The 27,675-nt window shown below is 29.9% G+C and overlaps 1 protein-coding gene across 1 annotated transcript; it reads left to right on the top strand.

Moving 5' to 3' along the window:
* Window positions 1-21,800: 21,800 nt before the first annotated feature.
* On the top strand, window positions 21,801-22,820 carry LOC107630153 (14 kDa proline-rich protein DC2.15). The gene has a single exon (XM_021121097.2). The coding sequence runs from the start codon at window positions 21,865-21,867 to the stop codon at window positions 22,381-22,383; it is 519 nt and encodes a 172-aa protein (XP_020976756.1). The 5' UTR covers window positions 21,801-21,864; the 3' UTR covers window positions 22,384-22,820.
* The last annotated feature ends 4,855 nt before the right edge of the window (window positions 22,821-27,675 follow it).

Genomic DNA, 27,675 nt, shown 5'->3' with positions numbered 1-27,675 from the left:
AAAAAAAAAACATTTATTAAAAATAGAGAAAATTATACTTTCCTCTCCTACGAGATAATAAAATGACATTCTCGTCCATTCTATTTATAAAATATACATTTCCCTCTCTTATAACTTTTAAAAAACCTCATCTCTAATCTATTTTAAATTTTTTGTGTTAACTAATATTAACTTTATCTATTTTTCAAAAAAAATTATTTTTTACAAAAATATCCTTTAACAAAAATTATATTTTTTATCATTAAATTTTACTTACCAAAATACCATTTAATAAATTATTATTTATTGATTAAATTGTATTTTTATCAAAATATTTTTTAAAAAATTTCATAATTAAATTATTTTTTTTCTAAAATATCCTTCAATAATTTTTTAATTATTAAATTATGATTTTACCAAAATTTTTATTAATAATTTTTTTATATTTTACTATTAATTTTTCGATATCAATGTATATTATTTTAACATTAAAAAAAATCTTATCATTATTAACATGTATAAAAATTAATATATATTGATATTGAAAAATAATCTTACTAAGATTTTTTAATATTAAAATAATATAAATTGATATAAAAAAATTAATAGTAAAATATAAAAAAATTGTTAACAAAAATTTTGGTAAAATTATAATTTAATAATTAAAAAATTATTGAAAGGTATCTTAAAAAAAATAATTTAATTATTAAATTTTTTTAAAAAATATTTTGATAAAAATACAATTTAATTAATAAAAAAATAATTTATTAAAGGGTATTTTGGTAAGCAAAATTTAATGACAAAAAAATAAAATTTTTGTTAAAGGGTATTTTTATAAAAAATAATTTATTTTTTTAAAATGGATAAAGTTAATATTAGTTAATACAAAAAACTTAAAATAGATTAAAGAAGAGGTTTTTTAAAATTATAAGAGAGAAAAATGTACATTTTATAAATAGAAACTAAGAGAGTAGAATGTCATTTTAGCATCTCGCAAGAAAAAAGAGTAAAATTTTCTCTTAAAAATATAAAAAATTTAAATTTTTAATATATTTATTTTGTATTCATTAAATAAAAATATTTAACTCCTACGTTAAACCCAAAAAAAAAAAAAAGCTAATGCACAATAATCACACTCCAAGTAAAAAAAAGGCTCCTGAGTGAGATAAAAAAGTGTGTTAAAGTTTTAACTATCTATGTATTTCTTTTCGTTGGTATAAGTAGTTTTGTGATAGATTTGTGTAGAGAAAATTCTATGGGATTACATATAAACATTAAAAAGATTGAAATGTATTTCATATGACGTGATTTGAATAATCCTTCTTTTTGTTATGAGCTGTCCGTTCATAAAAGGTTGTAAATATTTCTTTAGTATTTATTTATTACACATTGTTCCTGTCAGCCTGTCTCGTAAGTTAATTAGTGCCAAAACACTTACACATTGTTTGGATCTGTGGAAAATGAAAGGATAGAAAACCTTTGAACGGAAAATGAATGAAAACTTGATTTTACCTCGTTTGGATAGAAGAGAAAAGGGGATGGAAAAGAAAAAAGTTGCATGGGACCCGTTTAATTTTTTTTCACCCCTGACCTGCGAAGAAAACTAGAGAAGGAAGGAGAATATAGCAAAATGACTTATATACCCTTTGAGTTGTTTATTATTGTATAGTTTTTGACAAAAAAAATAGAGTTAGTTTTTTTTGTTATATCATTTAAAAATCATTGAACAAGAAAGACAATAAAAAAATATTTATAAAAATAATATATTAAAATGTTGAACGTTAAATTGAATAACTCATTTTTTTTTTTGAAAAAATAACTTAAATACATTAGTAATGTATAATTTATATATAATATAAAAGGGTATTAACGTAAATTTACTCTACTTTCATTTTCTCTCTTCTTATTTTTCTTTTCATTCAAACAAATAAAAAATTTATCTCTTTTTTCTTTTCATTCATTTTCCCTTCATCCAAACAACATACAAAAAAATCTATTTTTCCTTCTATTTTCTTTCCTCTCATTTTCTTTCCTCTCATTTTCTTTCCTTTCATTTTCCATCCTATATCCAAACACACTCTTACAGCAATTACTTTAGGAAAAAGTCTAGAGTCAGGAACTTTTTCAAATTTTGATCAGCATGTAACTAGTAAGAAAAAGTGAGTTATTGGATAAAATATCACATTAATCTCACACTATTAAAATAATAATCATTATTGATGACTATTTGATGGCTACAAATACCAAGAGTTACTGACTTCTAGCACTCTTCATTACTTTATTCCTTTTAACTTAAATGCTACTTTTATTTTTTTTACGTTAACTAGAAATTAATGTATTTAAATATAATATTTTGTTAAAACTAAAAATTGAAAGAAATAATTAATTTATGAAGAAAAAAGAGTAAATATAAAAGAAAAAAACAGTTGTCCAAAAAAGATTGTAAGACGTAATAACTTAGCATTAAAAATAATAAACATTTAAATTGATGTTCAAAAAATTTAGACTAAATACTTTAATTTATAATAAATTTTTATTCTTTAAAATTTTTTGAGAATTATTATCTTTGGATAGATTGGTTTTTCTATTGCTTTCAATCAAATTTTTAATATACATGCAAATAAACAAATTTTTAATAAATTTTATTATAAGATAATTAGATTCTAAAAATATATATTCTAAGACAAATTAAACCCTTTTTAAAACGATAGAAGATATTATATATTCGACTAAAGTAATTTTTTTACAAAAATAAAAATTTATTGCAAAACAAAGTGTTAGTCCAAAATTTCTCGTGGGACAAAAATCACAAAACATAGCGTTCGATCAAATCAACGCGGTGCCCCTAATTTCAGTGCCTTCCGGGATTCAGTTTGTTATAGACTTCTATTAGTAGGCTCCTAATATATACAACGATTCCTATATATTTGATTATTTGTTTCTTTACCAATGCGTAAGATATATTATCATGATGATAATGAAAACAAGGAACCAAGTGAGAACCAACAAAATGATGATAATAATGTAGTTGTGGTTCCACCTGTCCATGCTTCCAGATTTCCAGTTACATTAAACGGAGTTTGATGCATATATATTACCTATCATGAAAGGAACTGGTCAATTAAAAATAATTAATTAACATTAACCCTAAAGGATTGAACTAATTTCAGTACTATACCGAAACAAACACTATCTTCGATATGAGGTCACTACTAAACTTTTAATCAAGATTTTTTAAGTTTAATTTCCGTAATATATAGGATGTGACAAGAACGAATTTGATCACGGATCATATTACTTAAGATGAAAATTACATCTTATAATATCTCAAGATAAGGTTGACCTATATATGGTAATTAAGAGTATCATATTACTTAAAAATAAAGTCTAAAATCTTTTATAATTTCTTGGGTAAACTCTGAAGCTAAGAGCTAGTTTTCGCGGTAGAATTACCTTCACGCAAGTTGTGGTTCATATAAGAAAAAAAATTAAAGATAAATGTCATTGTATTCATATTGTTGGAAAGGTTTTGGCTTCAAAATTATTAGAAAGGATTATTATTGATTGTCTCTATTATTATTATACTTCTGTTGAGAAGATTATTTAATTTAGAGTTTTAACTTTTGAAAAGATTTCTATAACGTATTTGCTTTATTTTTATCCATGGATATCGAAGAGTCATGTGTTTTTTTTTTTTTTTTTTTGGGACCCAATTATGAAAATTTATTAATGAGTGATGTGCATTATATATTCAACAATGCTAGGGAATCAAAAGGGTATTAGCCAAAAATCAGCCAAAATATCTTTTGGTGAATCTAAAATCTCTACGAGTTAATATATATGGATGTTTCTTCTGCTAAGTATCAGAATGTTTCTTTTTCATACTAAATGGATGTTCTTTTATATATTTTTCGAATTTTTTTGTATTCTAAATGTGAATGTCTCTATTTCTTTAAGAATTTCATATTTTTACTTTTCCTTATACAACAATGCTAGGGGACCAAAAGGATATTAGCCAAAAATCAGACAAAATATCTTTGGGTGAATCCAAAATCTCTACGAATTAATATATATGGATGTTTCTTCTGCTAAGTATCAGAATATTTCTTTTTCATCCTAAATGGATGTTCTTTTATATATTTTTCGAATTTTTTTGTATTCTAAATGTGAATGTCTCTATTTCTTTAAGAATTTCATATTTTTTTTTTAATTTTATAGACATTTAATTATTTTTGCTAAAATATAACTGGATATTTCTTTTGTTAAGTATTAGGATGCTTTTTTTCATATTAAATGAATGTTTTTTTTATATTTCTGTAATTCTGTAGTTTGCAGTCTCTTTAATCATCAAAACGGCACCTAATATCCCAAAATGCAGAGAACAACATCGTGATGATGCTGTTACCGTGCAACTACTGTGAAAGCCATTGGCAATTCAAACTTCACATGATCACCTGCATCATAGTACCCTCCACTCAATTTCACCTTCAAAAGCAAGAAAAGAAAAGAAACTACTAGGCCATTTGTGTTGACGTGGAATCTAGTTTCTCGAAAGATGAACTCCAAATCTTTATCTTGAGATTCTGGTTTGTCAAAGTCAAAAGATTTGACTTTCTACTTGGAAAAATGACTATCAAATGGTACCAAAATGAGTGGCGCGTTTTTACCTGCAACCACCGTTTACGTGTTACCATAGATGACGTTCTCCATTGAAATCTGTGCATAACCAAACCAAACCAAATTACCGATATCTCTCTCTCATTCGTTGCAGTGTAGCTCTCATATCTGCAAATGGCCAATGCTCTACTTGTAATTGTCAGTGATAGAAGAGGAGTGGGTCGCGGTGGGGAGGAAAAGAGAGCCTGACAGTGAGAGAGAGATCTGTGTGTGTGATTGTTGGAGGTGGGTAGGTTAATGTGAGAGAGAAGAGGAAGGTTTTTATAAGTTTTAATTAGGTTTACTTAATCAATTTTAAATTTTTTAAATTTTGAATTTAAAAATTTAAAATTAATTATTAATATAAATTAATGTGGTTTTGTTTAGTTTTTGGCTGGTAACCTCTTGGTTACATATACTTTTCCTTATATATTTGATTGGGAGATAGAAATTGACTTAGTTACTCTCAGCACGTTAATCATCAGCTTAATTATATAACACCCTAAGTTTTATCCTATCTTGAGGGTCTTTAAAATAAGGTACCACACTCGACAAAGAAAAAGAATGACTTAATGGTTACGCAAGGAGGGAGAAAGTGCACGCATAGAGGAAAATGAGTAGCATTAAAACGTTGGAAATGAATAAATATGAAATAATATCTTAACCACGAGTATGGTTCAAAATAAAATACTTAGAGGAAATTATAGCAAGAAAAGAAACTAATTACGTCCTAACTAATCTCGTCGAAGAGGCTCCCATACTTGTATCCTATCCTATCCTTGATCAGGACCCTTCAGTTATTCACGAATCGAGGTACCAGGGGTCTTCCTCCAACACCTTTTTGCGCAGTGAAGATCTGGTTCCATTGTGTGGGATGAAACAAAACTCGACGGGGTGCCGAAGTGGGGAATAGGGCACGTATTCCACCTTTGGACTTCCGCAAGGGTTCAACTCCTCCTCTGGATCCTCCTCCATGGTGTCTTCCTCCTGGCCAGGGTTGTCGGATTCCTCTCCCTCGGTCTCGGAGTCTGACTCGAGGTGTATCACCTTAGATGACCGATTCCTAGATGCTGAAGCATTCCTATCTAGGAAGGTTACGACGGGCAGTTGGGGTTCTTCTTCCACGAACTCTTGACCTAAGTAGATAGTTTGGAGCACGATAGTAGTGGTCGCAACTACCGACGCGTGCTTCGAGGGGTCATACTCAGAAGTTACCTTCGGGGACATTGCGTCGTCTCTATCCGCTGTGCCATGTTCCTCTGGAGACAGTATGGGAAAAGAAAAGGAATGAGAACCTAACGTCTCAGTAGGAGTGCTATGCAACACCTCCATATCCATCTCCAGTCCACGTGCGGGATTTTTAAAAAGGGGCGTATGATATGGCATGTAATATGAACCTCTTGTAAAGCGTAAAACATATAGGTAAAAAGGAAAGAACATAGAAAGAAAATAAAAGGATAACATCTTAAGTAACATCAACATAATCATAAATAAATCTTAAAAAAAACATAAAAATCAAACTTTCATTCATGCTTTCTCCTTTCTTAACTTATAACTTTTATGGAAGGTATTGAGCTCAAACCGGTATAAAAGGTGGGAGTCCCCTTCCCTTACCGAAGGTTCTTATCCCAAACATTTTGGCGATCACCTTCCCTTACCGAAGGATCATCTCGATCGATCACCTTCCCTTACCGAAGGATCATATCGATACCTTGTCTTTGGGGGTCACCTTCCCTTACCAAAGGATCATTCCCTCAGTTCAATTTACAATCAATGTTATTTTAAACATACATAAAAGAGGGTCATACAAGAAGCATTCATGAAGATGGATAAAATTAGGATATACTAAATAATTAAATGTAATATGGTAAAAAGGTATGTACTCTCAACATTAAAGGAACATAAATGATATAATGATGTGAAAAGTCATGTAAATGCACAGGATAAAATTAGGATATACTAAATAATTAAATAAAACATGGTAGAAAGGTATGTACTCTCAACATTAAAAAAACATTAATGATATAATGATATGAAAAGTCATGTAAATGCATTGGATAAAATTAGGATATACTAAATAATTAAATGTAACATGGTAAAAGGTATGTACTCTCAACATTAAAGAAACATTAATGATATAATGATATAAAAAGTCATGTAAATGCATCGGATAAAATTAGGACATACTAAATAATTAAACAAAACATGGTAGAAAGGTATGTACTCATGAGTCAAGAGATTATGAATGACAAAAATAGATAGACATGGTCAATATGGATAAGGGATGAGAAAAAGGTACTTAATGTCATGAGACGCATGAAAGATAGTAACCATGCATGAATGGAAGAAAAATAACTAGAGCATACTACATGCGAACATAAAGTGAGAAAGGCATAATTTCCTACTCTTTTTCCTAACGCTTCTTCGAGCTTGCCTCTTGTGTTTGCACACGGAATATTATTTCTTTGTAGAGAGAGAAGGGAGAGGATTAATATTTGAGAGGAGTGATTTTCTACCTATGGGTGTGATAAACCACTATTTTATGGTTTATATTGTGTTTAATTGTGTGGTTTTATCATGATCTTTACCCACTTATTCATATGATTAGCATGCATTTATATTTCCTTCCTAAATTTGTTACATGATTGAAAACTTGCTTCCTATAGACTTTTAATTATGTATTTTATCTCTCCTTTATTCCATTCGATGCCGTGATATGTGCGTTAAGTGTTTCAGGCTTTATAAGGCATGAATGAGTTGGAGATTAGAAAGGAAGCTTGCAAAAATGGAAGGAACAAAAGAAATTGAGGAGATGACCAGCGAGAAGCGACGCAGCCGCATGGATGACGCGACCGCGCGAAAGAGAGGAAATCACAGTGACGCGGCCGCATGGATGACGCGACATGGAATAGCACGAGTGACGCGGCCACATGGACGACGCGCCCGCGTGGCAAAGCGAAATGCCGAATGACGCGTCCGCTTGAATGACGCGTCCGCGTGACATGCGCGATCTGCATAATCTGCAGAATCGCTGGGGGCGATTTCGGGCCCTATTTTGACCCAGTTTTCGGCCCAGAAAAGCATACCAGAGCCAGAGAACATGCAGAAACTAAAAACAACATTCATTCCGCGTAGTTTTTAGTTTTTAGATATAGTTTTTCTCTCCTCTAGGTTTTCTCTCTACACATTCATAGTTTTTAGGATTTGTTATTTTTATTGTTTTTGCATTGGGATATTAAGAAGAGTTATTGCCTCATCAAGACTTCGACATTCTAGTTCGTTCTCTTTACTTGTCTCTTACTCTTCCATGTTCCTTAATTTATTTAATTTTACTATTGGATTATTTTAGCATTTATTGATACAAGAATTACTTTTATTTTCAATTAATCTTTTGATCATTATTTATCATGTCTTTCTTTAATTCCCTTTCTTATGTTATGAATTTTACATTTACAATGAGCGAGTAGTTCCCTAACTTGATGGGGAGTTGATTGAAAGGAACCCTTGAGTTGGAATGCTCAAGAGAAAGATTGTAATTGGGTTTATTGTTGGATTGCTCTCTAGTCACTAACACCAATCCTCCCAAGAGCGGATTGAAACTTGTGGATAGAAACAGCATTCCAGCTTGTTTGACTTTCCCTTACTTAGTAAGGGACAACTAAACATAATAACCCTCAATTGTCAATTAATCTTGAGAGTACTCCAACAAGAATAGGGCTTCCAGCTAATCAACTCCCAGTCAAGGCTTTTATTTAATTTTATATAAATTCTCTAATTTAATTTTCTGCCATTCAACTCAACCCTTTTGAAAATATCTGATTAATAAAATAGCACACTTTTCTGCAACTCGTTGGGAGACGACCTGGGATTCATACTCCCAGTATTTTAATTTTAATTTTTGTGATACCCTTTCTAAATTGATAAACGAATTTCTGGTTGGTTGAGGACTATACTTGCAACGCATATTTTATAATCATTCTTAACTCGTCAATTTTCGCAACATCAGGGTGCTCCCCTATTTATATACATTTGGGGATAGGGTGGTTGGGATATTTTAAATTTCAAACGGAGGGTGGTTATTAGGTTCCTATCCATAAATTCAAAATTCTAAGCTTATCTCCTAACTGATTTTCAAATTTCGAATTTAATTTTGTTTCTAGAAGGGGTGGTTGTTACAGATTATATATAATATAATTCATGATTTTCATAATTAATATAATTACATGAAAAATTATACATTAATATAAAGGTTGTGCAGCAACAACAACAATTCTATCAACAATTCAATTTCTCTACAAATTTTTAATCAAATACCTTTGAATCCCATTCAAAACAAGCTTGGAGAAAACAACGATAAAACATGACAGCAACAAACACATGCTGCCATTAGAGGCCAACCATTAGAAGCACATCTCACTAAAGATAAAATTTCATAACAATATGCAAATCAACATCACCATATTACTGGTATTGAATCTCCTCGATACAAACAATGGATCCAAAATTATCAGAATTTGATTTCTTAGTTGTTAGCATTCATATATTCAACTTTCACACACAAGATAATAGGTTGTTCTTATAGCTATCAAATATGGAAGAAGATCGAGTCATACTTTACAAAATTAACAAAATTCAGAGCCAAACAACTAAAGACACAACCCAAGATGATAAAAAAAAAGGACTTACAGCTTCAGAATACATTACCAAGATCAAGACTGCTACTAACTCATTGGCTACATTCAGAAAATCTCTCAAACCAAAAAAACAAATTGAAGCAATTCTAGATAGATTGGCTATATAGCATGACATTATTTTCATAGATTTAATCAAAAAATACTTCTTACATCTAAACCTCGATTTACATCATCAAGAATGAACAATTTCAATTCTGCATCATCTTTATTAGCATCATCACAATCTGGTTCCACAACCTTTACATCTCCACCTTCAACACCATCATATCATAATCATTATACTTATGTTGTTGTACCATCATCCATTGCTGATGCTTCTTGGTACTCAAATTCAGGTGCGTCACACCATGTGACACCCAATCAATCAAACATGCTCACTAGTACAGATTATACTTGTCCAGATCAAGTACAAATTGGCAATGGAACTGGGCTCCTTATTAATTATATCGGTAACCCGTTACCATATTCTTTTGATTCACAAAGATGGTTTTGTTTACAAAAACTGATTCATAGCCCTGATATTACTAAAAACTTGATAAGTGTCTCAGAATTTGCAGAAGGCAGTAATGTGTATTTTCAATTTCAAGCATTCTATTATATTCTTAAATATAAATTCACTCACAAAGTACTTTTGCAAGGATATAGGAAAGGAGGTTTTTATCAATTCAGTAATATAGTAGTTCTTCACTTTGAAAAAAAATTGCCTTTTGTACATTCTGTTCAATACTTTTCCTTCGACTTATGGCACAACAGACTTGGACACTCAGTGACTAAAATGGTAAAATTGGTTCTTTCTTAGTGTAATACTCATGTGAATAATGGTTTGAATAAAAGTTCAGATTTGTTACCTACTATGTGTGAAAACTATGCTCATGCTAGGATGCATAAAATTCCTTTTTCCTGAAACAATTACTGAATTTATTTGTCTTTTAGACTAGGCTTGGAAGGGAGACGGAGACTAAGAGACTAAGCTAGGAGATGGAGACTAAGAGACTGAAACTTAATTAAGTTTCTATATTGTGTTTGGTATAAAATATTTCTACAAGAAAAATATTGAGAACTGTCGGATTTAACGTTGCACATTAGCATCGGCTTTACTGACGATTTTCGTTTCCAACAGTAAATTCGCCGGTAATACTTGCAGAAAAAATGGGGAAATAAGCGCAAAATTTAGCGTGAAATTTATCGTCAAAACAATCCGCCAATACACCCATTTTAGTGAAACGCTGCATTTTGGTGACCCGCAACAAGTTACCATCGGATTTATCCGCCAGTAAATCTGATTATAATGAGCCCTAAAATTCAAAGCGCAAACCCTTTCCCCCTTCAAATAGAAACCTACTCTCTCTCTCTCTCTCTCTCTCTCTCTCTCTCTTTCTCTCTCTCTCTCTCTATCCACCTCCTCTCCTCGCCGTGCCGTCAACCCCACCGCCGCCTGCTCCTCCTGTCGCTGTCTCCCTCCTCTCCTTGCACTGACCCTTCTCCGCGACGTTTTCATTGCAGCCACCATTACAAACCTAGCCTTCATTGCTGCCGCACTTCTTGTCACCGTTGACATCTCACCGTTAGTCCAGCATGCTTCATCATCCACCGCTAGGTCCAGCTTCGTCGTCGTCTGCCAAGTCCAGGTTGGTTAATTTTTCTTGCTTAATTTTTTGTTTTTAACCTGCTTTTCATAAAAAAATGTAATTTAGTTAATGTAGTTTGTAATGTATTCATAATGATTTAGCTAAAAAAATTAGTTAATTTTGTGTGTGTTTGTGAGCTCTGATGATTTCTTATTATGCTATGTATATAATGTAATTGACTAATTTCATGGTTATCATTTTATGATGAGACTTGAATTTGTCAGTTTGTTAAATAGGAGACTTAAATTTGTTGAATCGAAATCTTGCTAATTATTGATTTAGTTATGCTGCTGACTACTAATTTTGTGTACGTTTGCTAATTTTGAATTTCTTGAATGGGAAGTTTGTTTGTAAGACCCCAAATTTTTAAAAAATAAAATATGAGCTATTTGAGATTTGAACTTTGTTTTATGAATAATAAGAAAAAATATTTTGAATAAAAATCCGAACTCTAATCTTAAATATTTTGATCTTAGGTGGGCCAAATGGGCTAAATATTGTATCGGGCCTTCACCTAGGCCCAAGGCCCAAGCCCATGACCTATATAAATCTCTCATTCACTCCAAAACACACTCATTTTACAAAGAGAGGGAGTGAGGCACGAAGAAGATATGAGAGTAAGGGAGAAATCCTTGTTCACTATTTATCACCACACTAAAATCTACATATCTTTCAATCCATAGTTTTGATTGACGACCCCAGCTACACATTCATATTGGCTCCCTCTTCGATTTCTTCTAGCTATTGTGGTAAGAAACTTCAAAATCCATGCCCCATTTCCTGTTTCTTCATTGAAAATGCGTTTTGGGTATGTGGTGTTGAGATTTTTGTGAGTTTGATATTTAGAGAAAGTTTAACTACCAATTTTAGAGGTGTTTTAAGCCAAGATTATGTGGTATAAGGTAAGAGAACACTCTTCCTTTCAATTTCCCCTATATGTGCGATCCCTAGTTGAACTATGTGCAAAATTTGATGTAATTAGTGTTACTTGAGTGCTTAGATTGTTTTGGTGTGGAATTGGATGCTTGGTTTGGCATGTGGAGCTTTGGTTGAGGCTCAAGTTAGATTGTGAAGGAAATTCAAGGGGTTGAAAATTGCCATCAACAAGGTATTATGAGTTTTTCTTAAAACTGTTTTATTACTAAGAATTGTTATAAATCGATAACGATATGGAAATTATATTTTTGGTGATTATGCGAGTCTCATGAATTAGTATGTATGATTGTTGATTGCTTGAATGATGAATTAGTGTGAATGTTGTGTTTGATGGTAGTTGAGGATGTGTTTGATTAGTAAATGAATGTTGTGATTTTGATTACCTTGTGATGAGCTACGAAATTTAGTTGAATGGTGTTTGATGTGAGAGTTGGGCATAAGGCCATGATATGGTGAAATATTTCCTATTTGGTAAGTCACGGTAAGTGGTGTATTTGTCATGAGTGATTTGTTGTCGGAATGATGAGAATTGATTGTATGAATTGATTGTTAGTTTGGTTATTGGTGGGATAATGTTGGAAAATAAATGATTAGGGTTTTGATGGATTAGATTTGGTTGTTGGGTTTCAAATGGCTAGGGAATGAATTGTAATTTGTAATTGTGTAAAGGTGATGCCTAGGAAATGGTTTTGGGGTGGTTAGTTTTGAAATGAAATGACTTGGAGATTTTTTGAAAAATGACATTTTGCAGATTTTGGTAAAAATGGATTTTGATCAAATTTATCTTAAATTAAAGATAATGTGGAGATCTTTAAAACAATTTAAAAAATGAAGAAAAATAAATTTTTTTAGAGAAAATTATAAACGATTGAAAACTTGGATAAAAATCTAAAATATGAGATTATGCAGAAAACCAGAAAATTTGGGCGTGCCTAGACACATGGTTGTGCGTGCGCACCCATCAGAGCGAGTTTACAAGCTTGTGCCCTTGCACAGTATGGTGCATACGCACTCATTGGGAATGACAGTCTGATCTGTGCATAGACACAGTTGTGTGCATGGGCACACACCCTGTTTGCTTCAGAAAAACTTTAGTTTTGACTATTTAGTCTTTCCAATAAGCTTGTAAACCCCTTGTAATCCCTAAATTAAGTCTGATAACTCATGTTCATGCTCTAGATAAAGTTTGGTTAAGTCCAATGAATTAAATTAAATTATTCTCTGATAAACTCTTGGTTAAACCGGATGTTATTGTTGTGAAGATGGTGGTTTGTCCCACCCGCGGTCAGTACGATGGTGTTATCCCACTCACGAGGTAACCTAAGCTTGATAAATTAACAACAATTTGGGGTTAACGAATTTAGTAACTTATGAAATAGCTAAAAGACATTGATGTTGACTATTTATGGCGTGAATGGCTAAATTGGCAAGGACAGAGGTTTGTCCCACTTGCAAGGCAAGGTCGTGGGTTTCGTCTCGCTTGTGAGTTGATTTGGCACCTGCACTGGGCAAGGACGGTGGTCCCATCTCGCGTTTCCATGGTTGCAATGTGATGTAAGGACGGAGATTTTATCCCACTCACAAGTTGGGGAGGTTGAAGATTCTCTCTGGTTATACCTTCATATATATGAAATGAATTTTATAATTAATTATGAATATGATGAGTTTAATGATGATAATGATTATGATTGAAAAGTGTTGCGGGCACTATATCCCAAGAGTGTGCTGGGCACTATATCCCTGATGGATGGTAATTGTGATTATGATGAGATTATGATCGAAGTGTGATGGGTACTATATCCCAAGAGTGAGTTGGACACTATATCCCTGATGAATGCTGATTTTGATCATGATGAGATTTGATTGAGAAGTGATTATATTAAGTTGCGATTTTGTTTGTGATCTTGGTTGTATATGATCTGTTCCCTTTTATTGCATCGTACTCTCTCTGTTTAAGGAGTGTGTCGGGAACTATATCCCAAGAGTATGGCAGACACTATTTTCTAAGTGTGACGGACACTATAACCCAAGAGTGTGGGAGCACTATATCCTAAGATTCTGGCGGGCACTATAACCCAAGAGTGTGAGAGCACTATATACTGGAAATTGTGACGGACACTATATCCCAAGAGTGTGGCAGGCACTATATCCCAAGAGTGTGTGAGCACTATGTCCTAGAAAAGATATCGAGCACTATATTCCAAGAGTGTGGCGGACACTATATCCCAAGAGTGTGGCCGGCACTTTATCCCAAGATTGTGGAAGTGTAATAGAGAGACAATGTACGGATTAGCTACCAGATGTGTTGAGTTCTGGTAGTATAACTGACACATGAGCTCCTGGTCAGTAGGACAGGCATGCATCATACTGCATTTTTTTGCATTTGCTTGGGTTTGCATAATTACTTGGCTTGCCTAATTGACATCCTATTAATTGCTAATTGTACTACTTAACATACTTGCTCTCTATGTGCGATTGTTTGACTATCCGTGTGATTGTGACTCATTAGTTTGAATTATAGTAATTTGAGTACAATTGATTATATATTAGGGGCCAAAGGCCGTGAAGATTTATATATTTGGGTCGGAGGCTGTGATTTGATTATGCTTTGGGTTGGAGGCCATGACTAATTGGGCTAGAGGCCATAATTTGGTAAGTTGGTAAAGGTTGATATGCACATTGACTTGTGGTAGGTTGTATGTTGATTGATTTTGCTTGGGCCAAACACTGAGATTGATTATATGATAGGCCGGAGGCTGCGATTGATTTGTATTTAGGGTTTAGTAAAGTATGAAAAATCAAACTGGTTCAACATAGACTTAATGAACCTATGCTTGGAACAGATTGGTCATTCATACAGTTTAAGTAACTTTTAAGATTTTATAATGGAAATATGAATTTGGGTTTTGAATAAGTAACTATTGGTTTTTAAAATGATTCATAAGACGAGCGATGATCATTGCGGTTGAAAATAACTTTCTTTTTTACATATCCTCTTATGACAATTCTAAAATTTCTCTGGTAAGACCGTGTGGTTAGGTTCTTACCTCCCTACAGCCTTATCTTTTCAGAAAAACAGACAAGAAATTCGACGAAGATTTTGTTGACTAATCGATTGTACTTAATTGTTGTATTATCTTCGATATTTTCCTCGCCTTTATTTTTGTTATTTATTTTTTTTATAGAAGGATAGGAGTTATGATTTTATGATATGTTTGTATAGTACTTGATTATATTATTCTTATATATATAACAATGCTATTATGATTTGTATGTGTATAAATATATAAAAAGAGAAAAAAATGTACTTCCAGTTTTCAAAGAAAAATCCGATAAGGTTTTCAATTAAAGGCTCCTACTTATCATTATAAATATAGCAAAGTAGTCGTAATGTTCTCGCTATCAAAGTGGTGTAGCCGGAAGCATGACATTCTGGTAATAAGGATGTTACATTGTTAATTTTTATATGTTTGCTATTTAGTTCTGCTTTACGTAATTTCATATCTTGAATCTTCCAATGGTTCTAGTTCCATGAAAGGCTGAATAATATTATGAAAATATATCTACATGAGAGAAATTTGAATGACAACAGTAAAATATAAGTTAATAATTGTTATTTTTAGTTAACATGAGAGAGATTTGAATGATAAAAAACTTATTTTATATTAAGAAAAAATTAGGATAAGACTCGAGATATAAACATGAAAATTTAGTTATAATGTTAGTATATTCATTATTTGCTGTGTGTGTGTGTTTTTAATATATAAATTATGAAATTAAAATGAAATTTTTCTTAACTATAATTTTTAGTTGGCCATTAAGAATAAATAGTTGAACTTTCATTTTGCACAAATCTAATCTTATACAAATCCAATAATATTTTATAGGTCATTACAAGTTTACATAATAACTTGTTAGTCACATCTCTGCAGATTGAATTGCTAAGTTGTATTAGTCCATGGCACAATCCCACTCATTCAATCAAATTATGACGTGTGGGCAGAAGTCGGCTAATTAAGAAATCAATATAAAGAATGCATTGAAAGTATAGTTCTTAACCAGCTGAGATCCGCCTTGTCAATTTAAAAAAGTTTTCATGAAATTTAGAAATAAAAATACTGGGAGTATGAGTCCCAGGTCGTCTCCCAACGAGTTGCAGGAAAGGGTGCTAACTTATTAATCAGGAATTTTCGAAAGAGTTTAAGTTTGGGTAATGAGCAATAATTATAAATGAAAGCAATAAAACTAAGAATTATTATTGATATAAAAAGGCCTTGACTGGGGGAATGATTAATTAGAAGTTCTATCCTTGTTGGGATCTCTTAAGTGTAGTATCAAAAAGGTTGTTGTTTTCACTTAGTTAACCCTTACTAAATAAAGGAAAGTCAAGTGATTGAGCTAATCCTTATTCGCAAATCCTAGTCCTCTCCCTTGGGAAGGTCTAGCGTTAGTGAATACAAAACTAGCCAACAATTTCCAATTTAATCAACACTCAAGCCTTCCAACTCAAGTGTTTCCTTTTAATCAACCCCCATGTCAAGTATGGAGTCTACTCCATTGACATGAATATAATACTCAGAAAAATATAAGAAGACATAATAAATAAATTAAAATAAAAGAGAGACTGAAAATTAATTAAAAGTAAAAGTGATCCTCTTCACTAGCAATTCATGAAAATAATCCAATTAGAATTCTAAATAAAATAAATAAGGATATGGAAGAGTAAGGGACAAGTAAACAAACTAGAATAATGTTTTCAACGAAGGTAATGACTCTTCAATATCCAAAAGTATGAAATAATGAATGTAAAGTGAACCTAGAGGGAGAGTAATCCTCTCTAAATTCATATCTAAAAACCTAAAACTATCCTAATGTATCTAAAATTGTATATCTATTATGTCTAAGATGTGTGTGTTGAGTCTCTGCATGTTTCCTGGCTTTATTCTGTGTTTCTGGGCCGAAAACTAGGTCAAAACGCGGCCCGAAATCGCCTCCCAGCATTTTCTGTTAATTCTGTAGATCACGCAAGTCACGCGTACGCGTCGTCCACGCGTTCGTGTCATTCAGTGATTTTCCTTGTCACGCATACGCGTCGTCCACGCGTTCGCGTCGCTGTGATTTTCTCCATTCCACGCGTTTGCGTGGGCCTTGCACTCGCGTCAGTGTTCGCTGGTCATCTCCTTAGTTTCTTGTGTTCCTTCCATTTTTGCAAGCTTCCTCTCCATTCTCCAAGCCATTCTTGCCCTATGAAGCCTGAAACATTTAACACACGGATCACGGCATCGAATGGTATAAAGGAGAATTAAAATATACTAATTAAAGATCTTTAGGAAGTAAGTTTTCAATCATAAAACAATATTACGAAGGAATTATAAAATCATGCAATTAGTATGAATAAGTTGGTGAAGATTTGATGAAACCATTCAATTAAACACAAGATAAACCATAAAATAGTGGTTTATCAAATTCATACTTAAAGTTTTGTATATTGCTTTTGCATTGAATTTATACATGCCGCATTTTATTGTGCTTGATTATGTTAACTTGACTCTAATTAAGAATAAATAGTTCAATCTATTTCATACTTAAAATTTTGCATATTACTTTTGTCATTGAATTTATGCATGTCACATCTTATCGCTATAGATTTGAATCATGAAAGCTCCTTATTTAGTTGAGTTTAATTCTTATGAAATTAATTGAGTGTTGACTGATGCTGTGGAATGAGATTGGTTAAATTTATGGGAACTATAAAGGTAGATATATATCTAATTTTATGGGAGGTTATGTCCAATTTTTTCAGGAAGTTTTGTTGAATGATTCATGTAGTATATATGTTGATTAGTGTTAATAATATATTCTCTTTGCAGACATGATGATAGGTAGTAGAGGTAGATCGAGTGGGTCTCGTGATTGCGGGAGAGGGAGGGTTTCCACCGAATCCCAGGGACTGTTTAATCATCGCCTTCTACCCCGATTACCCTGTCGATCCTTATGACATCATAGGCGGGTCCAGCAGACTAGTAGTTCATCATGGTCCGAAACCTGAACTACGTGCCTCCTTTTGCTATGCCCCCTACAGATCCAGCGACAAATAATAAGTGAGCACATACTATTTTTTAATTTTAAGTTTGTTAATCTTAAGTTTATGTGTTTCTATGTGTTTGTTAATCTTAGATTTTTTTTTTCTAATAGGTTTGCACAAAACAATAATGTACACCACCCATAATCTAACTACACAAAAATCCCTGCTCAGATCAAAAAACGATGATTTCAGAAGTGAGCGGTAAGAATCCAATCATATTAAATTAATTTTTTTCCTTCTTTTATATTTTTTTCCTTCTTCTATTGTATTTTTGTGTGTGTTTAATTTGTTTTTTAGTTGTCACTTCTCCCCAAATTTTCTCCTTTTTTTTTTAATCTTTTCCTTCCAAGTTCACTATACAGAATTACAGATCAGTTGTTTAATTCAGATGGTAAGCATTATAAATTCATTTTCTTTTAGTTTCAAAATTAACAACTTAAGGGAAAATGTCATTGGGATTTTAGATTAAGTCAGTTAGTTAGTTATTCGAATAATTAATTAGTTATCATCAACTGCCACGTGTAGGTATTGGCAGAGTTAGTTAGGAGCTTAAACTTGTATTTAAGCTTAGCATCTCACTTCGCTAATTTAGTTTTCAGTGTATTCTAGTTTCACTGTAAGCAATGCATGAATAATAAACTCTCCCCTTCAAACACTCTTTGATCTCTGTTTCATTCTCTCTAATCTTCCACGCTCTTCTCTTCTTCTTGATCAAGATATTTCAACATTAGCATATATTTAAAATTTTATGAAAAAGAAAAAAATAAACAACAAAAACAGAAGAAAAAAAATAGAAGACTTGGATACCAAACAAACTTGATCATTAATTATTTGTTGTCTATTATTCTTGGAAATGAAGAGTCAAATGCCATTTCTAATGGTATCATGTATTCTTTTTTACAAATAGAGAATTTTTACTCTAAATTACTTTACATTCATTCATTTATCTTTATGTTATATTACATTTTCATTTTTTTAATTAAATATTTGTGACGATGAATCAATGTGAAATAAGAATCATTATTCTTTGACAAATGAATATAGGAGGTTCTCTTTATGAATGGTTGGTTCAAAATTTTTTGTTTTTCCCAAAGTTCTGAAAACGGGATTGAATTAGTCAGTCGAACTTATCAGACTAAAAAAATCGTTCATAAATTCAGTCCGGTCTATAAGATAAACTACCAATTTAAAAAATATTTGAATATCTCACATTTTACATATATTAAAACCCATTCATATTAATATTTTTATAATTATTGAACAAGTGAGTCTACCTTAAAAAATATAATTATATGAAACTTAAATAATAATAACGAAATTACTATTGTTGAATGGGATTCTTGTATCACTGCAAAAAAAAAGTAGTATTTGTTATAAAAAAAATTTGTAACTATGAAAAATGTCAAATTTATTACGATAAAATTCTGTAACAAAAAAAAAATTGTTACCATATGTTCTATTACAAAAGGTTTCTGTAAACAAAAAATGAAATTGTTATAATATAAAATAATATTTTGTACCAATATTTTTAATACAAAAATTAAAATTTGTTACATAATTAATAATAAATATAACAAATAAATTCTTTTTTATAACAATTTAGATTTTTTATGCTATAATATTTTGTTACAAAATACCACTTACTTTAATTTTGCATTTTTATTCTTTAGTTACAAATTTTGCAACATTTAATTAAATAATTAATATATCAATTAATTTTCTAAATACACTAGCTCAGCATTTATATAATTATAATCACATAGATAATTAAAATATCTTACATTTAATATAAATTTTTGTAATAAAATAAATTCAACAAATTCAACTAAACACAACTTTTTTTCTATCATAATATTTGTATCATATAAAATTTATAATTCTTGACTCTTCTAACATGTTTTAGTCAATATACAGTTTAGCATGTTACCATCAATTTTGTACCCTTGCAAATATAAATAATAAAAATTAAAATTAAAAAATAACATATAACACTATCTTCATGAGAGTAAAAATTAAGTTAGAACCTACAAGTCAAAGTTACCTAATTCTTTGATAATCTATTTTCAAAATTCAAAACTAGCCAATTAATAAGGATATAAATTATTAAGAATTGACAATTCAATACATAAACTAAGGCTAATTAATCATACTTCAATCACAACTTGGTGAACAAATTCATTAAATTATATTATATAAGATTTAATTACTCTTTTGGTCTTTATAGTTTCACCAAATTTTCAATTAGATCCTTATACTTTTTTTATTTTCAATTAGTTTCACCAAATTTTCAAAATTACCTACACTGCTTTTAATTTTATAATTAGGTACTTTTCAGGTCGAAAATATTAAAATTAACATAATATTTCTCCCAAAATACATGCGATCAAAGATCTAATTAGATTTTTAATTATGAATACCTTCAATTTGCGAAAAAATATTCAGTCAACTCTAACTTTTTATACACTAAAAAGGATCTAATTATAAAATTAAAAGCAATGTAAGGACCCAATTAAAAAAAAGTATAGGAACCTAATTATAAATTTGGTAAAACTATAGGAATTAACAGAATAATTAAACCATTATATAATTATATATTATATTTTCTAATTAATATATATGATCTAAAAATTCAATTATTATTTTTATAATTATTTAATTTTTATTTTTATTTTTATTTTATATTCAATCTTTCTTAAATTAACTATTTTTAATGGTACAAAATTATTAACATAAACATTAAATTTTTTATTAAACATCTATAAAAAATTAACAAAAATACTTTCATTAATCATAAAATAAATATTTTAATCATAAATTAAAAATAAATATTTTATGATTGGGAAAAAGTTTTTTGTTTATTTTTTATAGATGTTTAATAAAATTTAATGTTTATTTTAATAATTTTGTACAATTAAAAATAGTTAATCATAAAATATTTTACTTAGTTATTTATGATTAATTAAATATTCATAGATGTTTAATTAAATTTTTGTGATTAAAATATTTATAATTAGTAAAAGTATTTTTATTTAATTTTTATAGATGTTTAATAAAATTTAATATTTATATTAATAATTTCATACAATTAAAAATAATTAATTTAATAAATAATGATTATAAAATAAAAATAAAATTAAATAAATATAAAAATAATATTTAATTTAATTTTTAGATTATATATATATATATTAATTAGGAAATAGAATAATATTAAAAAAAGTATAACATATAACAAGAAATAATTGAATCTAGTGATAGTAAAGTTGTTCTCCCTCCATCAAGTTTCCTGTTAAAAAAAATCCTAGTCAAAAGTTGACAAAAAAAATCAGTTGCCACCTTGATATATATTTGAAAAGGATAACAATTTAATAATAAAAAAAAAAGTTAAAACAGTAATATATCAGTTAAAAAAGAAAGTCAAAAATATTGTCATCACTCAAAATTCTCTATATGGATAATCTACTGAATGGTCGATATGTCGTACAATATTACATCAATTCATCACAAGAATCCAACACCTAACCTCACGTTAATAACACACGGGTTAATTATTACTTAAAAACCAAAAGTAACTATTGAAAATTTCCCTTCACTCCTGTGGCAAAAGAGAAGTGCTAGGGGCAGTAGATTTTGTGAGTTGTAGCCATCAATTAGCCATCAATAATATATTTAATGGTGTGAGATTTCATCTAATGGTGGAGAATCACTCATTTTCTTTTTGCTGGCTAAATACTGGCCAAATTAATTTGCTGCCCCTAGACTTTCCCGTGAAAAAATGATGAGAAGACACTATATATAAACCCTTCATTGGAGGCAAATAGCTCATCAGCCACCTTCACAAATTCTTAAGCTCAACTGCTCACTTAACTACAAGATTTTCCAAAACATGGCCTTCAAACCATGTTCCTCTAATAATATTGCTCTTTTCTTCACACTCAACCTCCTCTTCTTTGCACTTGTCTCTGGATGTGGCTACAAATGCCCTAACCCTAAACCTAAGCCGAATCCAAACCCTAACCCTAATAATCCAAATCCCAACCCCAACAACCCAAATAATCCCAATCCTAACCCCAATAATCCAAACCCCAATCCCAACCCCAACAATCCAAACCCTAACCCTAACCCAAACAACCCTAACAATAACATGACATGCCCACGCGACGCGCTCAAATTGGGCATATGCGCCAATGTGCTGAGCGGTTTGTTGAACATAACTTTGGGTCAGCCGCCGGTGACCCCCTGCTGCTCCCTCCTCAGCGGTCTCGTCGATCTCGAAGCCGCAATTTGCCTTTGCACGGCGCTTAGAGGAAACATCCTTGGCATTAACATCAACCTTCCAATCTCCCTTAGCCTGCTTCTGAATGTCTGCTCAAGGCAAGTGCCACGTGGCTTCCAGTGTTCCTAAGCACAAATAATAACTATTATACTTATGTGAGAAGGTGAAAACTCAGGTGCAGTCAACTTCATGTAAAGTGGAAAACTGAGAGTCGTTAAATAATTTGACTGATTTGACTAAATTTTAATCTAACGGCTCTCAACTATCAACTTTATGTGAAATCGACTGCACCTAAGTTTCCACCAAGAATTACACTAAAATAATTTAATTAATGAATAAGTAATCGCTAAAAATAATAAATTCAAATTAGCATTTCTCTACTTATGTATCATATCATGTCCTTGACATACACAATAGTATTTACTTGGTGATGTATTTATGGTAGTGTGGTGTGGTGTGTATTAATTATTCTTATTATTGTATTACGACGTTGTACGTGCATGGATGGTTAACCTTTCGTTATCATCACTTCATTTCAGTACTTTCCAGTCATTGTATCATGAACACTGAATAAATTTCCTCCAGTCATCATTGTGTTGGAGGGACCCAAATGTTTGATGTACTTTAATTTATAGTATTGTTATTTAATAAAATGATTGAAGAATGTTACGTATAATATCAAAGATAGTTGTGACAAAATTGCTGAATCAAGATATTCTCTTTAGTTACTTAAATAGTTTGAGTTTGATGAGTGTTGATAAAAACCATTTTGTTTGAAGTCTTTAAATTTTATCCGTAAAACTTCTGTCAAGTCAACTTAAGTTAGTTCAATTGTTAAAATAGAATCTAAATGTCAAGTTGTGGAAATTACTTATAACAAACGTTTAAGTTATTAGATAGATTTAAATGACTGATTAAGTTGTGTAAGACATTTCTGTACTTAAAGCGTGATTGTATATAGGTTTATTTTTTGCCTTATGATAAAATTCTTTGAAAATAACGCAGATCAAATAATTTTAGAATTTTTCGTCAAATAAATTTGATATTATATTAAATTACATATTTTAAATGTTTAAATTGTTTAGTAAAAATTGAAATAAATAAATAAATATATATATATATATATAAAACAAAAAGTGTTTAGATGAAAGTTTGGCAGTGGAATTTTAAAGACCTTTCTGTTAAGTAATATTCTTTTAAAAGATTTTTAATAAAATAAAAGTAATTTGATATTTAAATATTTTATATAAAAATATATTTTGTCTATTTATCATGTTAAAATATTTTTTAAAGTCAAAAATACCTTTTTAAAAAATAAAATTGTAACTTTTGGAAAAAAATTTTTATTTTTTTAATTTTTCTAATTTTTTTTAGTTAAACTCTTTTTTTCTTAAATTTATTTAAAAAATTTTAAAATATTTTATATTAAAAATTTTTTTCTGATAATTTAATGACGACATCTAAACATACACTAATTCTCAAACAAATTAAAATATTTACAATCCAATAAAAACTTAATTTCCAATATTTTTTTTTTAAAATATAACATGCATAATGTTATATTTTTAAAATAAAATTGATTTAATATGAATGAATATTCATGAACGTTATATTTTTTAAATAAATATTGTTTTAATTAATATGAATGTTATATCATCCCGCGAAAATTGAAATTATCCAATATATAACAATCCGAATATTTCAATTAACTTTTACTTATTGGATTAACACTATTTTTTGGACTGAAATGGGACCCTGAATTACAACATGGAGTAAAACGATATGTAATAGAAAAAAAAAAAAATCCTAACTAATAAGCTAAAACAAAAGAGCACAAAAGTTTTCTTCAAATTAAACTTTTACTCGAATAAATTTATATACTTTGAAGGTTATTGAGGTATTAAATGAAGAAATGTCAGACGTAGGGTTTATGGCCTGAAACATAATTTTAATTAATTATATAATCAGTTATATATGTATAGAATATATATTAAAAAAAATTTAATTTTAATACATATTAAGATATTTATTATTTACATTATTAATATAAAAAAATAATTATTTTTATTAATGTGATATTATATAATTAAACGTACCGTATACATATAAAAATATTTTATACAAATATATATATAGCACATTAAAATTAAATTCTACTAAACATATAAAAATTTGTATTAAAAATTATGAAACAATAATATACATTACACACAAATATATAATAAATAAGTTGACAACTGATTTTTGGTATTCATAAAATAATTTTGTTCATCATATCACTAGGCTTCTTGTTGATGAACCTCCGTTACAAGAATTACAAATACTCTGATAAAAAATGGACATATAGAAGAGCAAATTGGTTGTATTTTTCTCCATCTGTCTAAAACAAATGGTTTATTTTAAAAATTTAATCTTGATTCATTCACAATATAATTATATTTTTGTAATTATTTAATTGATCTATTTTTTAGATAATTATTCACATAATAAATGTGAAAAGTAAATGTTTTTGTTGACGTAACAATATATAACTAATGGACATGCAAATATTTTTTACGTTAATAGTGTATTAACATTATATTCTTACTTTAAATGTATAAATAAATTTTTACATAAATTAAAAAATAACGTTGTTACATATTACAAGTTAAATGAACCTAACTCAACAACTTGCATTGTGTATAGAAAACAATTAAGTGAAATTTTTATTTTTAGAATTGATACTATATTAGAAATTAAGTGAAATCCTAAATATATAATAGCTAAAAGAGAAGACCGTTGCCTTGAATTTATAAAGCTAAGGATAGAAAAACATTCAAGTTTAGATAACATGGGTTGATATTACATAACAAGTGGTGGGTCTAGGAAAAATTGAAGTGTTAGCTTTATGGCGAGTTTTTTTTTTTTTTTTTTTGTCACTGCTAGCTATGTGGCGAGTATGTATTTGGCTGAGAGAGTTAGAGGTCGATTTGTAGAAATATCCAACACGCTTCATCATATGGAAACATTCAAATGAACCCGTGACTAATGTTTGATTGATTTTATTTCATAATTGCATGTATGTGTATTATTTTATTTCGCATTTGTATTATGTTTTCATTATTGAATAATTTTTAAAACTAATCTATATTAGCTGTCTGGGCCAACTCATCAATCCATTTGGCCAGTGAACTGAGCTGTTCTTAATTAGTTTTATCATATATAATATCACGGAGAGGAATATAACTAATCATCATGTATAGGTTGAATCTTATATGAACACTTACTTTAGCTATGACATCCCGCAAGAAATGATTTTTAGTCACGGAGTTGGGTACTCTAGTAAAACTGCTCATTTTAAAAGTTAAATTATTAGGTGGATACATATAAATAATCATGTATTTTAGATGACTTCTGATACAAAGTTTCTTTTAGATTTAAAATATGAATTATATAAGGGTCTTTTTTATCTTCTATTAGAATTTTTTTTTTCTAAAAAAATTGAGATAACAAGAATCAAATATTAAATTTTTTTAGTCATAAAATTAAAATTTTAATATTATATTATAAAATTACTTATTCAAAAATTTTAAAATATTAAACAGATATGTATAAATAATTATTTATTTAACGGGTACAAATATTTAGAATTTGACTCCGACAAAATATACTTTAAATTTTTAAAATATTCAAAAAGTTTCAAGATTTTCTTAACATTTAATTTGAGTTAACTATATCCTTAATATTTAAAATATATTTTAATTTACTGTTATCATCAATTTTTAACAATTAACTATTAGTCAAATTCTATTATTGTAATTTTACTCCTATTTTAATCCGAACTTCTCCGTCCTTCCCCATCCTTTAGGGACGGCAAATAGGTTTGGCCGTCCCACTCCACTCTGCCTTGCCAAAAATTTATTATTTGGCAGACTAGCACATCCCGTTTTGTCCCACCTTGTGAGGTAGTCCTAAATTTCTATTGTCAACAGATTTTTTTATTACTGTAACCCTAGTCGACCTAAACTTTGCAAGTTGCACTAGTGGCTATCATACTTATGTTATATCTATATCCTGTTTTTATTGTTCTTCCTTAATGTTTTACTTTATCTTCGCTTTCCGAACACGCTTTATCTTCCTTCTTAGATACGCGAGTGTTTTTGTTTGTGATTTTTTACTCCTTTTTAGGCTTCTCATTAAATAATTCTATTCATTTATATATGTATTATAAATCCACCTTGAGTCGTACCACCTTATTATCATTGATTTATGACTCGAGTATAACGATTTGAACATTAGGATGTTACACTTGTGATGTGGCTGTGTCAAGGAGAGGCTTGGATAATTAGATCCGAGGGGTATTTTATCACCCGGTAACTTGGGCTAACTAGCCCGGGATTATCGATTAAAAGTCCATTAAGAGTTGCCTTTGTGACAAAATACTAAGAGTTAAAATCCCGCAAAGATCTTTTTCCTAACCCAGATAAGAAGTGAACTGACTTCAAGTCATACAAATTTAAAAGAATTCTTATAATATAAATCAAATTTCGGTTTTGAAAATTTCTAAATCTTAAGTATGCAAGATCTATGTAGGATAAGAGAAGGCAAATGTAACCACAAGAATTATCATAAATTTCACTTTTGTTTCCAATCTTAAAAGCTTTTTAAATCTTTTTCATTGAGCTAAGTTCCGTTTATCTTTTTTTATACTTGAGGACAAGTAAAGTCTTAAGTTTAATGTTATGATGACACGTCATCTTAAACGATTTTTAGGGTACTTTTTTTATTTATTTTCTTAGGTTTTTAATCAATTAATTGCTGATCTCTTTGAATATCTTAGCTCCTAATGGCATCCATGATGATCTTTTTGCATCCGAAGTGGGTATTGTTACAAGACAAAATGCTCCTTTGGATGTAGAGAAATGGAGTCAAGTTGGAGATGATGTCAAGCAAAAAATATGCAACATTATTTTAGTAATACATATTTATATTTTTGGCTATTATATATTTTAAATCTTTATTTGTACTAACTAACTTTGACCAATCTTATGTAGGAAAAGTTTGATATAGCAGATACACAAATAATACGTAAAATGATTTTAGCTAAGGCTAATATCTGTTATTGAAGTTAGTGCTCAAGATTGTGTGAACACTATGAGTTGTATCAAACTGATGAGGAGCGCCTTCAAAATTCACCGAACAATGTTCTTCTAGAGACATGGGAGAATTCAGTGTGCTACTTTGGAGGTTCTTCTTTTTAGGTTTGAATTTTTTATTGTGACAATTATTAAGGTGTTCTTATATTATTTTGCTATTTTAGGTCAATGATATAATTATTACTTAACTCCTTTTGTCTTTTATGAGTTTGGTATTTTATAGGAAAAAAGTTTAAGAAATAAAGATAATAGAAAGCATCATGTTGTACCACATATTGTTGGTCGA

This window comes from Arachis ipaensis, chromosome B1 (genome assembly GCF_059453495.1).
Source record: "Arachis ipaensis isolate K30076 ecotype BB chromosome B1, ASM5945349v1, whole genome shotgun sequence".
Classification (NCBI taxonomy): domain Eukaryota; kingdom Viridiplantae; phylum Streptophyta; class Magnoliopsida; order Fabales; family Fabaceae; genus Arachis; species Arachis ipaensis.
This window is presented reverse-complemented; position numbering and strand designations above follow the sequence as displayed.

Excerpts from the sequence above, each read along its gene's own strand:
- LOC107630153 (XM_021121097.2), top strand. The coding sequence starts at position 21,865 with ATGGCCTTCAAACCATGTTCCTCTAATAATATTGCTCTTTTCTTCACA.